Genomic DNA, 14,399 nt, shown 5'->3' with positions numbered 1-14,399 from the left:
CAAGTTTTACAGAACAAATTCTTTTATTAAAGGGATTTGTTTTGTGAAATTTGGAATTCAGTCAAAGGGCCACACTTGAGGACCTAGAGAGCCACATGTGGCCTTGAGGCTGAAGGTTTCCCACCCTTGATAAAGGAAGTCTATAATACAGCATAGAGAGAAATGTTGTTAGTCATCTCTTAATTGCCAAATCTATTGGCCTTTTCTCAATCCTTTCTTGACCTCTCTGCAGGATTTTGTGACACTGCTTTTCTTTGGTTAATTCAGTCTTAGTTTCTATACTGAACTCCAGTCCTTCATCACCAACTGCCTACTGGAAGTTCCAAACTGGATGTTCTATATTGAGCCTAACATGTCTGAAAGACAACTCCTCCAAAATGGGTCTCTCTCCTGACTTTCCATAACTCTGTTAATGGCATCTCCATCCTTTTTGTCACAGAGGGTCACAATCCTAGTCATCCTTTGCTCCTAACTCTCTTTCACCCAACACATACAATCAGTTGCCAAGTCTTATTGATTCTATGTCTACAATATCTGTGTGTCCTTTGGTCCACCCTTCTCTCTGCACTCACAGCTGCTGCTGTAGTTCAGACCTTCATAGCTCTTACCTGGTCTATTGTAATAGCCTCCTAATTGCCCTTCATGCTTTAAGTCTCTCTTCACTTCAATGGAATAGTCTATTGAAATATTCTAAGGAAATAATTTAAGTGATACCAGTGCTTAGTGCTATCTACTAAGAGGTCTTAATGGATTTTACCAATTATTAGTGCTCACCCCCAAAATTACCTTGTATTTATTTTCCATATATTTTGAATATACTTATTTATGTACATGTTATTTCTGCCCAATAAAATACATGCTTCTCAAAAGTAGGACCTCTTTTCTTTTTGTCTTTTTATCCCCCAAGGCCTAGAAAAGTACCTGTAAATTGAAGGCATTTAGCAAATGATTGTTGAATGAATGAATAAGTATTGCAAAGCTAAATATAAGTAGACTTAAATTCCCCAACAAAATGAAAAGAAGTCATTGACTAAAGCAGAAAAGTCAATAGGCTTTCAGCAGAAAAAAAAAACCCTTTAGTCTGGAAAAATCTACATATATTAAAAATTAAAGACAGTCAAAAGCTACTGACAAAAGTGGTCATGGTACTAATAATATTGGACAAAGTTGCATTCAGTCAAGAAAGTATGAGATAAACAAAGACATTATATTACATTAAAAGGTTCTCTCAAAATGAGACTATTTTAATTTTCAAAATACATGTACTTCATAGTTTAGCAGCAAAATTAGTAAAGCAAAACTTTGCTATCTTGCAAGAAGAAATAGGCAAAATATATCAATGACAGTAAGAAATTATAATGTCCCTTTATAATATATAAAGAATATGATAGATCCCTTAAAAATATTAAGAAGAAAGAAATCACAGAATTTTAAAGTCAAAAAGGATCTCATGGACCACATAGTCTAACTCATACTGAACTGGAATCTCCATACAACATACACAACCAAATATTCATCTATCCTTTGCTTGAAGGCCCCCAGTGAGGGGAAATACTATCTTCCAAAGTATTCTATCCCATTTTTGTAAAAATTTGAATTGCTAGAATTTTCTTTTTATCAAGCCTAAATTTGCTGCTGCAACTTCCCCTCACTGATCCTAGTTTTGTTTTCTGGGGCCAAGCAGAATAAGTCAGTATTGTGTGATCAGAAAGTATTGAAGTATTGCCAAATGTATTGGCCTTTGAAGTCAAAGGTCCTATCTGCATTAACTTTCCAAATATACTCCTTATCACCTGTGTGATCCTCATCTGAAAAATTAGAAGGTTGCACTAAATGACCTCTAAGGCCTTTCCAGTTCTAAATCTGTGATTCTAAATCTAATAATTCTTCTTTATTATAGCCTTTCAAATACTTAAAAACAGTTATCATTGTCTGATCAATTCTTCTCTGCTCCAGGATAAACATCCAAGCAGTTTCTTCTCTGCCTTTCAATATCCTGCTTGCCCTTTTCTGAATGGTAGCAGTAACTGCAATTTATAGAAAGCTTAAAAAAAAAAGTGAAACATATAGCATCTTAAAGTTTGCTTAGTGCTTTAGATACATTATTTTATCTTCGCCTCACAGCAAACCTTTAAGGTAAGCACCACAGTTATTTTCATTTTCTTTTTTTAATAACATTTTATTTTTTTAATCAGCCAAAATCTACTTTTTGTCTCTCCCACCTCCCAATAACTGAGAAAGAAAAACAAAATTCCTGTTACAAGCATAAATAATCAAGCAAAATAAATTCTCACACTGACATGACTATTAAAAAAAATTGTGAAAAAAAATTGTGCTTCATTCTGTACTTTGCATTCTTCTCTGTCAGAAATTGGGTAGCATCTTCCATCATTAGTCCTCTGGAATGTGGTTGGTCATTACACCAATCAGAGTTCTTAGTACATTCAGAGTTGTTTTTCTTTACAATATTGTTGTCATTGTGTAAATTGTTCTGGTTCTGCTCACTTCTGCAGCAGTTCATATAAATCTTCCCAAGTTTCTCCAAAACCATCCCTTTTATCATTTTTTATAACACAATAGTATTTTATATATTTATATTTATTTTTATATATTATATATTTATATATTACATTTCTATTTATATGTTTTTATATATTTATTTATATACCATACCTTTTTTAGGCATTCCCTAATTTATGGGCAACCTCTCAGTTTCCAATTCTTTGCCCCTTCCACAAGAACTACAAATATTTTTATGCACCTTTAGTTAGGGTTTGTTTTGCTTAGGACTAATCCCTTTCTTAACTGCCCTCCTTTTTATCTGTACCCCTCCCTCCATATCTCCTTTCCCTTCTATTTTCCTTTTGAGTGAAATATATTTCTTTATCCAAATTGTGTATTTTTCCCTCCGTTTGCCAGTTCAAATGAGAATGAGGTTAAGTGTCACATACTCCACACACCCCTTGTTTCTTGTTAGTATCAGCCATCTCCAGTCATCCTGATCTATATCTTGCCACTAGACCCAGATGGCTCTAGAGGAAAAAATGAGGCTGGTGACTTTGCACAGCTCTCCCTCACTTAAATCCATTTCACTTACAAGTCAAGACCTTCCTGATGGCATGATCCTCTTTGAGAAACAAGGACAAACAACAATAACAACCAATTATGTGAGAGTTTTCTCTTACTTTCCCCTCCTTTAGTATATTCATCTTCTCCTCCCTTTCCATTCTTCTTTTAAGATCATCAAGACAGAACCACTCCCAGGTCCTCTTGTCTATTTAGACTCCTTCTGGGACCCCTGATGATAGAGTTTTGAGGGGACATGTGTGTCATATACCTATATTAGAATGTAAACAGTTTATCCTTTAATCTCTTATGATTGGTTACTCCTCTTTATTCTTTTATATTTCTCTTGACTCCTGTGTTTACCCTTCAGTGTTTCTATGAAGTCCTACTCTTTTCATCGGGTATTCTTTGAAATCCTCTATTTCATTTCCCCCCACAGGATTATATTTAATTTTTTTGAGACAGGTTTTTTTTGTTTTGTTTTGTCTTGGGGTTTTTTTGGCTATAAACCTGTATCCTTTGCCTTCTAGGATGTTATAGAATAAACTCTAGGCTCCTTTATAATGGCAGCTACTAAATGTTGTATAAAAGGAAGTATGTGCTATAGTTTGACTGTGTAGACTATGTGTGTCCACAGCCTATCTGGATGCCATTTGTATGGAGTGATAAATAGGTATCTCCAGAATTTCTGCTCACTTTTCCCCAAGGGAGACATTGATTTCTGCCAGGAGGGGAAGAGGAGATTGGTCCAGAGGACTGTTACTCTGTTCTCCTCAGAGAGAAGGAATTCTAGGCAAAAACTATATTTATCCACCCCCCCAAATATTACTACTTTAGAGGAAATAATTTTTAGGTTTAAGCTGTGCTTCTGCTCACTATCCCTTAAAGGAGAAGGAGCGCTTCAAGTTTGACTCCCTTACCACCAAATTCCAATTACACAAAGACCACAAAATAGTAAATAGCAAATAAACTCATTTATCCAAGCCGATAGCAAACAGAAATCAGAGATAGAAAGCATACGTATAAAAATATATATACTACCAGAGGTTTCCAAAGTGGGCAGTACTGCTTTGGGGGGGGGCACTGGAATGATCCACGGAGGGGCAGTAGTAGCCTTGGGTACAATTGGGGATATTGAATAAAAATAAGGGGGTGGTAGAAGTATAAGGAAAGAAGAGAAGAGAAGAAAAATTTTAAAAACCTTTCGTACATGTTTCATCTTTTGTGTAACAGAGTTAAAGTCATACTGATTACATTATTTTCCAAATAAACACCCAAAATGCAAGTTATAATTGATCAGTGGTCTAGTCTGCAGACAGGTCTTAACAACTAAGTGTTGGCAGGTGAGCCCACATTGGCAGGAAGTCCAGCCTGCATCTGCAGGAATATGTGCATGTAATGACTTGTTTACAATATGCTAATATAGGGTTACATGATGCAATAATTCAGGGAAAAAACACAAGTTTACAATAAATTATTAAATTTAAGATGCATCATTTAAAAATATATGTTTAATATTTTTTGAAATGATTGAAATTTTTTAAAAAAACTGTTAAATTAAAGAAAGCAGATTTCCAGGTGGGGCACCGAGTAATTTTTTTTTAAAGGGGGCAGTTGGCTAAATAAGTTTGAGAACCTCTGTACTAGACAATACGTAGAGTAAATGAACTCTTCCATTGGGAACAATATTATCTCAACTCACCCAAGAGTGGGAAAGTTCCAGATTTCATCCATAGGGGACTTTCCCAAAGTCTCTAGGCTATAATTGAGGTGCCAGCTCTTCTACATGTCAGCCTCTTCCTTGATTCTTTCTCTCCCTTCAGGGACTTGAAGACAGTGTGGAACTGAATATCTTCTCTAGCAGCTAGACGGCTAGAGGAATCTGGGTGATAAAGTAGATAGAACACTTGGCCAGGAGTCAGGAAGATCAGAGTTCAAATCCAGTGTCAGACACTTACTAGCTGTCTCAGCTACCTCAACTGTAAAATGGGAATAATAATAGCACCTACATCCCAAGGTTGTTGTGAGGATCAAGTTCAATGATATTAGCGAAGCTCTTAGCACAATGCCTGTGCACAAAGCAGGCTAACTATAAATTCTTATTTTACTTCCTCTCCATCCATTTTCCTTCCTCCCCCAGCAGCTGGGAACCCAAAGACCAAAGATTTCTCTTTTCCCAAGCTCATGCAGATATGAAAGCATTGAATAATCAACCTTCACCAATGAGAAGTCTTATGCAAATGAGCTTTGGAACACAGGTTACATGTGTGATCCTTACTGTGACTCCTCAGTACATGAGTTTTTTTTTTTTCTGGCAGCTTGCTTGCTGTGTATGTTTTTTTTTTCCCTTTGACCTTGAATCTCTGGCTATAATGGCTTTTGACTATGATGATTCTTGGAGTTTTTGTTTTCGGATTTCTTTCAGGAGGTAAACAGTGGATCATTTCTGTTTCCTTTATTTCTTGAAATTAATATCTAGGCTCTCTCTCTCTCTCTTCTCTCTCTTCTCTCTCTCTCTCTCTCTCTCTCTCTCTCTCTCTCTCTCTCTCTCTTTCCTTTTCTCCCTCTCTCTCTCCTTCTTGCCCTCTCTCCCTTTTTTTTTTGATCATGACATTCAAGTAGTCCAGTAATTCTTAAATTATTTCTCCTCAATTTGATTTCCAGGTCACTTGTTTTTGCTGAAATTAATTTTTCTACTATTTTTCAGCTTTTGGTCCTTGTTTTAATATTTCTTATGGTCTCATGAAGTCATTAACCTCTGTGTGGTTTATTCTCATTTTCAGGTAGTTCATTGCTTGAACAAGGCTTTGTACCTCCTATTCCAAGCCGTTAAATGCTTTTCCAATTTTTTCTTCCCTAACTCATTTCTTTTCTAATTTTTTTAAATCTGACACTCTCATTTCATTTATTAAAAAACACTTTAATTTGTAAATTCATAAAAACACATTTTGACTCTTGTTTCATATATTTTAGGAATATTCATATGTCCATGAATTCATGGTGCCTCTGTGTTTTCAAGCTAATCTCTCTGTTTGGTTGGTTCTTTCCTGATATTAAGTGAATGAGTACCAGAGATGAAATGAACCAAGTTATAACCTTGTGAGCTTGGAAAGATAAGAAGAGCCATCCATTGTCCCCTCAGCAATCAGAGCTAGTAGCAGTAGTATGGGGGAGAGAGCTCTGAGCAGCTACTTGCTAGACCCTGCCCAACAGCAAATGGAATCAGCAGCTAAGATTCTGTGTCCTGCAAATAAAGGAATGATTTGTCCATCAGCTGTGCCATACCTGGAATGGAACTTGTTGGAGAGAGTTATTTTGTAACAATCACTTCAAATTTGAATCATCTTTTCCCAGGAACCTGATAGTGTATGTATGTGCAGAGAGATGTGCTCTAAGTTCCTTCTTTCAGGAAAAAGACCTTTGTAAAAGATAATTGATGATAATTTGTTAAATGAAATTGAGGATATAGAAACTGATGATTAATAATGGGGGAAACACATCAGATGGGGAATCATGAAAAAGCATATTAGAAAAGCCTACAGGATAACCCCTAGATTAAGCAAGAGCCAGAGTAGAGTAAACACCTGCTATCTGAGGACTTGACCTACCAGGATGTGTGCAGGGTGGGAGAATGCTTCCTAGACCTTGTACTGGGGTACTATTATTATCTCTTCTATCAAGTAGCACAGTGACTTGCAAAGAAGAGGTGCTGAATAACTGGTTATTAAATTAATGAAGGTCTACTATGTGCAAAAAAACAGTTAGGTATTATGTTTTTGAGGTTTATTTTCTGTGATGAAGACAGAAGTTCTCCTCTCCCCTAACAAGTCCAGGAATAGTTTACTTTTTTGAAAGTGCATTAAGACTATTTGAAACCTAGTGTTAGAAAAGGGAGTCCTCTGTCACTAAGGCAGGCTCTTCTGTACTGAACCAGATTCAATTTCACGTTGTCTACAGGATAGGGAGAGACATATTACTTCCGACCTTGTGGGCTCAATTGAGCAGTCTCTCAATGCTAGTACAAGACAACAAGTTTGGATTCAGTGGGCAATGACCAAAATTGAAGGGTTTTGACTAGTGAATTGACATGGTCATAATTTGGCTTTAGGACTATTAATCTGGCAGTAGTGTGTATACAACTTCAACTCTCCCTTCTTAGGGTAACTAGAAATCTTTATCTTCCTTTCCTATTCCTCTCCCTAGCTCCAGAAGCACATATTCAGCTGCCTCCCAAATCTAATCTCAGTCTTCTGTCCCCTCCCAATATTCTCCCGCTTTGATTTTACTGCCTCAGTACCTCTTTCATTCCCATTGATACCACCTAGTTTCATTCACCCTAGTAGTTTTCTTTTACATGAAATATTACAATCACTTTCCAGCAGTTAGGTGGCTCAGTGGATAGAGACTGGGCCTGGAGTCAGGAAAACCTAAGTTCAAATCAAACCTTAAACACTTACTAGCTACATGATGATTGGTAAGTCATTTAATTACTGCTTGCCTCAGTTTCTTCAATTGTAAAATGGGGATGATAATAACATCTACCTTCCAGGGTTGTTGTGAGAGTCAAATGAGGAAATATTTGTAAAGCACTTAGCACAATGCCTGGTGACAGTAGGTGCTATATAAATGCTATTATTATTAATTGGTCTATTCCCTACTTCAAAACATTCTTTTTCTAAACAACTCTACTGTCATCATATTTACCTTCCTAATGTACAATTTTGTAAGTGTCCTGCTCAAAAATCTCCAATGACTTCTCTTTCTTTAAGCTCAGATTCCTTCACCCGACATTCAAGTCCTTTTGTAATTTTTGTTTTACTTTCCTAACTGTCTCCACCCTCTCATCTTAATTATTGAGTCCTCACTTGATCTGTTATTCAGTTGGATTTCTTCTGGAGGAGATAGAAAGGATTTCTTGTTGTCTAGTTAACAATTAACTACCACAACCATTTAAAATATCAACACAGAACCACACATGAGTAGACAAAAAGTACTACTTGTATTTGAAAAGAAGGCAATTCACCATAGGGGCAGACTGTAGAGATGTGGAAGCAGCTCATCTCAGGAAATATCAGTACATTATTGTGCTAAAATTCTGTGATTCTATAACTTGAATAGCTTAACAGATACAAAAGATGAAGCAATGAGAACAATACCTCAAGGAGCCCTGGGTTCTTCAGACAAAGACCCCCAACTTCTTTTGTTGATGAAATCTTGTCTAAAAAAGGCAAGATGGGAGACTGTGTTTCCTGTCTAGGCTATTGCTTGGATATGGCTAGGATCTGGAGTAGTGTCTTGGGCCAGCTTTCTTTTCCTTGTCAAGATATTAGGAGACACCCTGTTTTTCAGAGCTAAGCTCCAGCAAGCAAGCTGTGCCCTGAGCTTGGCATAACAACAATCCTTTGCACTCAACCTCTGGATGATCTCACTTAGCAAAATCACATAATTATTGTATTGCTTTGTCCAGCATCAGGTGTTCTCTGAGCTCAGACAAGCACAGGCTTGGACAAATACCAATATTCCCATCATGAAGTCCTGCTATGAATCAAACTTGTCCCATTGTTGCTGTTATTCCTCATTGTCAGGGCTACAGCTCACTGTGTAGCTATTGGTATAAGTATCATGGTTTAGCTATACTAAAAAGCAGGTCGCTCCATCAGGGATGGGGCCCTGCCCCACGTGTCTAGATCCCCTCCTTGCTTGCAAGCCATTTCCCTCACTTTGAAATTAAACTTCTGTATGATTTCTGACTCTCCTACCTCTAACCTGCTCTGTTCGGCTCTGGCCACCCAAAGGTCAGTTTGGTCCAGTTGACATCCCAAAAGAGTGAATTACCGTGTTTGGTAATATGGATGCTGTGAAGGGAATTATGATTTTTATAATAATCAATATGATATATGTAATGAATGTACTAATAGATTAGATTTTTCAGAAGTGCCTGTCTTGTGAGGGAGCACACAATGTAGCTCAAAATGATGAATGAAACTTTGACAAGGCTCACAATCACTGGCATCTTTCTGCCTGAAGTGAAATGAATCAGACTGAAGAACCTGTTACTGTTACAAAACTCTGGTCCTTAGACCCTCCAAGTAACGACCCCCAAGGACTCCAGCAACATTACTCCCACAAGACTCCAGAATTGTACCATTTGTGTGTTTGTCATGGGAAACCGCTGAAGCCTGGGAAAACGTTGTTTATAATCCACCGTCCTTCCCACTTGTGATTTATGTATATGATCTCTGTCTTCACTTCAGCAGTATGGAATTCAGACTAGGAGAGTTGCCGATTTGCAAATCTGTTCCTTATAATGAAACTAATTAAATGGCTACCTTATTACTGGCACTCTGTCTCTGTCCTACTGTTTCCTCATTCTCAAGTTAGACACTGGCTCAGTAAAATCCTGCTAACACTAAATTCAGAAGATGGGGAGTTCAAATATTGCCCCTTCTGTTTACTAGCTGTGACCTTCTCCTAATCTAATTTATCTAGGCTCAAGTTTCTTCATCTGTAAAAGGAGGTTAGATGAGATCGCTTTTAGATCTAGGATCCAGATAAAATTTCCAAAAAGAAAAAAAATTCATTTTCTAGTCTTTACCCCTCTTTCATCTCTCAGACTTCCTTCGTCCTCGCACCCCGAACAATAGCTAGCATTTCTATAACTTTAAGGTTTGTAAAGATACATATATTATCTCATGTGCATCTCACCGTGTTTTTAGCATCATCATCATTATTTTTATTCCCATTTTACATATGAAAAAACTTAGCGTGAAGAATTAATGGCATGCCTAGGGTCACACAACTAAGGTCCGAGGTCCAACCGGGACTGAGGTTTTCCAAACTCCCAAGTCCAGCCCGTCTATCCACTACCATGTTGCCTCACCTACCTGTCTTCTTCCACTATTCTTTCCCCTATATCTTAGGGCTGACTTTGGGTAATGGGGGGAAGACTTGTAGCTTTTAGTTTGGGGCCGAAGAGGTGGGGAGAGCTGGGGACAAAGGGGCACGAAAGAAATGAAAAATGCTAGTTCCACGGGCCCCGGAGGGGAAGACGCACAGAGAGGTTTTGTTTTGCGTTGTTCTGTAAGTAAGCCAATCATTCCCCGTCCTGAAAGTTCCGCCCACTCCTTCCCTCCCCACAAGCTCCTACCCAGAGCGTTGGCACCGGGGCGTGGGGGGGGACAGGGGCGGGCCTTCTCCGCGGGGCCGGTCTCTTATGAGCCAATCCGGCGCGGGGGCGGTGTCGGAGGTTCTGGGCTCCCGGGCCGGCGAGCGGGCCGCGCTTTCCCAAACCTGGGGGTTCAGAGCCTCTGCTAGGCCGACGTCTCTTGGCCCGGGCCACGCTGGGAGCGACGGGGCCATGGCCTACTCACTCGCCGCCGCCGTCGCGAGGCGGAACCTCGGGTGCATTCCCCGGCCTCTTCTCCGCCGCGGCTACCAGACCGAGCGAGGCGTCTACGGCTACCGGCCGAAGCAGCGGGAAAACGGGGAGCCCCGGGGAGGCCCGGCGCGCCCTGCAGGTTTGTGGGGGCTGGGGCCGGGAGAGGAGAAGGGAGCGAGCGGGGCCGACGGCGCAGTGGGATCCGCCCGCCCTCCTTCCTGCTCGGGGCGGCCCTGGTCTCGAGGCGGTCTCGGAAAGGAGCGAGGCCCTGAGATGTCTGCCATGGCCTCCTCGCTCCGCGTACCCTTCTCGGGGAGCCCCGGGGGGAAGCCCGGGGTGCGGACAGGCCCACGTTGTCCCTTAGTGGGAAAGTAGCCTAGCACTTGAGGAAGGCGAGCCTGAGGCCGAAAGGGAGGACAAGCTGCCAGCGCCTCGGAATCCCCAAGGCCAGAGGAAAAGGCATGAGGTCTTGGCTTTCCGAGACATTGGGAAGGTGGAACTGGGGTGGGGAGAACTGGAGCATTGAAGTCCCAAGGGTATGGACGCTGACTGTGTGCCATCGGGATGAAATGGCAACTTTGGGGAGGGGGCTGAGGTAGTGGAAAGGTTTGGAGTCATTTGGCCAGCGAGGTGGGGCAGTGAGTAGAGCTCAGGGGCTGGAGTCAAGAAAAACTCCTCTTCCTGAGCTCAAATGTGGCCTGGGACACTTACTAGCTGTGTAATCCTGAGCAAGTCACTTAAGTGACTGTTTGCCTCAGTTTCCTCATCTGTAAAATGACCTGGAGAAGGAAATGGCAAACCATTTCAGTATCTTTGCCAAGAAAACCCCAAATGAGGTCTCCAAGATTGGGACACGACTGAAAAACGACTCAACAACAACGTGGCATCAAAGGACATCATGTATTCAAATCCTCGGTCCATCACTCTAGTGGACCTTTGGGCAAGTCACTTTACTTTTCTGGACCTCAGTTTCCTCATGTGTAAAATGTGAGATGTGGAATAGATGACCTCTAGCATCCCTTCCTGCTCCAAATCTGTGATCCTAGTAAAGATGGTATTTAGTGTCATAGTGAATAGAGCTTTAGACTTGGAGTCAGGAAGAACTAGGTTCCAACTGCCTCAGATATCTACCGGCAGTGACCTGGGCAAATCACTAAACCTTCATCTGCCTCAGTTTCATCTGTAAAATGGGGAGAATAATAGCACCTATCTAAAGGGAGTTGTGAGGTTCAAATGAAATCATATGGGTAGAGAACTTTGCAAACCTTTAAGCACTATATGAACATTAGTTATTATTAACTCTGGGCCTAACCTCTTTACAAGTGATGAAAATTTTTTTCTTTCAGTATTTTCAACTCACATTTCAAGTACTTTCAGTGAATTTGGGCCCCAAAGAAACTTGCTCTATGTAATAAAATGCTCTGGAAATTCTGTTCCCCTTTTTTTTCGTTTGTGTATCCTTAGGGTGTTGCAAAAGTCTTAGTGCAGTTTTTAGCTTCAATAGCATGAGATATATTTATGTGTGTGTGTGCATATATGTATATATATATATATATATATATATATATATATACATATATATATGTTATGTATACTGTGTTACTAGGATCATAGATTTGGGGCAGAAAGAGATGCTAGAGAACATCTATTCCAGTATGTATATTTAAAAACTCCCTCCACTGATGTAAATAGATAACTTGTCTGTAATTCATAATCTTAGAGAGTGGCTTGGGGCACCAAAAGATTAAGTTCAGCTGGAAGAAGAATTTAAATCCAGGTCTTCCTGACTCCAGGAATGCCTTTCCATTTTCTACCCTAATCCAGGTTGCCTCTGCAGCAAAGGGTAATAGGGCAGTATTGAGATCAAAGGCTAAAAAACCAGTTAGTAACAGAGATAAAAGAGTTTTCAGGACTAGAGACAGATGTGGGAATTATAGGATGTATGAGTTTTCCAACTTTACCCAAATAGCCTAATTAATCAGTATTCATTTTGAAGTTCATAGTGTGTGCCAGGCACTGGAAATAACAAATAGAAAAGTTTCTGCCCTCAAGGAGCTTAAGTTTCACTGGACTGGGATTGGGGATACAGTGCTGATAGGGATAAGTTAATACAGGATATGCGCATGTAAAGTCAACAAATCTTCATTAATTACCTGTTACAGGTGCCAGCCTTTAATTGTGATAAATGCTGGGAATACAAAGAAAGAAAAATATAATCTCTGCCCTCAAGGAATTTACAGTCTAAGGGCAAAACAACTATCTACAAACAAGATGTATACAAGATAAATTGGAGGTAATCCTTTGAGAGAAAGTACTAAAATTAAGGAGTAGTAGGAAGAGCTTCTTGCAAAGGGTAGGATTTTAGCTGAAATTTGAAGGAAGCCAGGGAAGACTGGAGGGGGGACATGAGGAAGGAGAGTATCCTTCCTGGCATGCAGAACAGTTAGTGAAAATGCCTAGAGTAAGGAGATAGTGTGTCCTGTGCAAAGAACAGCAAGGAGGCCAATATCACTGGGTCATAGAATAGGTGAAGAGGAATAAAGTGTTAAGAAGACTAGAAAGGTAGGAAGGAGCCAGTTTATGGAGGGTGTCCAAAGCCAAACAGGATTTTATGTCTGATCTTAGAGGTAATCCAGAGGGAGCCTCTGGGGTTGAATGAGTAGGGGTTGCCAAGGTCAGACCTATAGTTTAGGAAGATCGATTTTACAGCCAAGTAGAGAAATAGATTGGAATGGAGTAGTTCAGGTCTGCGATGGTAAGGATTTAAACCAGAGTAGTAGCAGTGTCACAGGAGAAGGGAGGATATACAGTGTTACGCAGGTAGAAAAGACAAGACTCAGCCAATAAAAACAAATGCAAAATAAAAACATAGTAATTTGTGGTGGCTACTAAAAGCTGAGAGGAATTGGTAAAGTCCTTTTGAAGAAGATAGTGTCAGAGCTGAGCCTTGAAGGGAGCTAGGGGTTCTAAGAGGGAGATCATTCCAAGCTTGAGGGACAATCTGTACAAAGGCGTGGAGGTGGGAGATTGGAATATGAAGTAGGCCAGTTTGGCTGGAACACACAGTTCATTAAGGGGAATAATATGCTATCTCTCTGGAGAGATGGGCTAGATCCAAATTGTGAAGAATGTTAAAAGCCAAACAGACGAGACAAAGGGGATTTACTGAAACTTCTGCACTTTAGGAATATCAGTTTGTTGGCTGTCTGGTTAAATTGGGGAGGGAAAGACTGGATGCATTGGAAACAGTCAGGCCTTTGCAGTAGTCTCTGTGAGAAGTGTGAGCTGGACTAGGATGGATGTAGTATAATTAGTGAGAAGAAGACCAATAACTCTTAAGGAGGCAGAACAGACGAGGCTTGGCAAGTGATTGAATATAGGGGGATGTGTAAGAGGGAAGAGTCGAGGATAATTCCTAGATTGAAACCTGATTGAAGAACTCACTTAAATATTTGTTGACCTGACTAATGTTAAATGTTAGATAGTATGAATACGGAGAACTATAACATGATGTCTCTGTCTTCAAGTAGACTACAAAGTAGTCCATAAAATTTCATTAAGTCAGTGAGGTAGTAAGGTAGCCGAGGAAGCAACTTTGTTCCCTGTCCTCTCACTACAAATCCTGAGCCATTTCCAGAGCAATGAATACATATGTCCGTTTTAAATTCATTTCTTCTTATGAGGAACAAAAGAAGGGAAGCAGCTTCTCTCCCCCGTTCCTCACCCACTTTCTCTCATTGAGTTTGATATACTGTATACTTGCAGATGTTAAAATGTGCCATTTGAAATCAGAATTGTAACCTTGTATGATAGCATATGATAGCCTAGAAAGACTGTGAGGGAAGGAATCAGTGTTATGATTTATTTTTAAGGGGCGTAACTTTCTTTACTTTATTTTCTTATTTTTAATTAAGTAGCCTCATACTTTTTAAAGAAAAGCTTAGAAAAAAGTGCT

General features: G+C 39.8%; 1 protein-coding gene across 3 annotated transcripts in view; it reads left to right on the top strand.

Moving 5' to 3' along the window:
• The first annotated feature begins 10,287 nt into the window (after positions 1–10,287).
• Positions 10,288–14,399, top strand: part of DHTKD1 (dehydrogenase E1 and transketolase domain containing 1) — a 75,521-nt gene continuing 71,409 nt past the window's right edge. For 2 of the 3 annotated variants that reach the window (XM_020999686.2, XM_020999685.2), the window contains exon 1: positions 10,288–10,583. In XM_020999686.2, coding sequence (XP_020855345.1) covers positions 10,424–10,583 — 160 coding nt within the window. In that variant the 5' untranslated portion in view covers positions 10,288–10,423. The remainder of the gene's footprint in view (positions 10,584–14,399) is intronic. The other variant, XM_020999684.2, reaches the window with a different exon arrangement.

This window comes from Phascolarctos cinereus, unplaced genomic scaffold (genome assembly GCF_003287225.1).
Source record: "Phascolarctos cinereus isolate Bilbo 61053 unplaced genomic scaffold, phaCin_HiC Scaffold_1;HRSCAF=81, whole genome shotgun sequence".
Classification (NCBI taxonomy): Eukaryota; Metazoa; Chordata; class Mammalia; order Diprotodontia; family Phascolarctidae; genus Phascolarctos; species Phascolarctos cinereus.
This window is presented reverse-complemented; position numbering and strand designations above follow the sequence as displayed.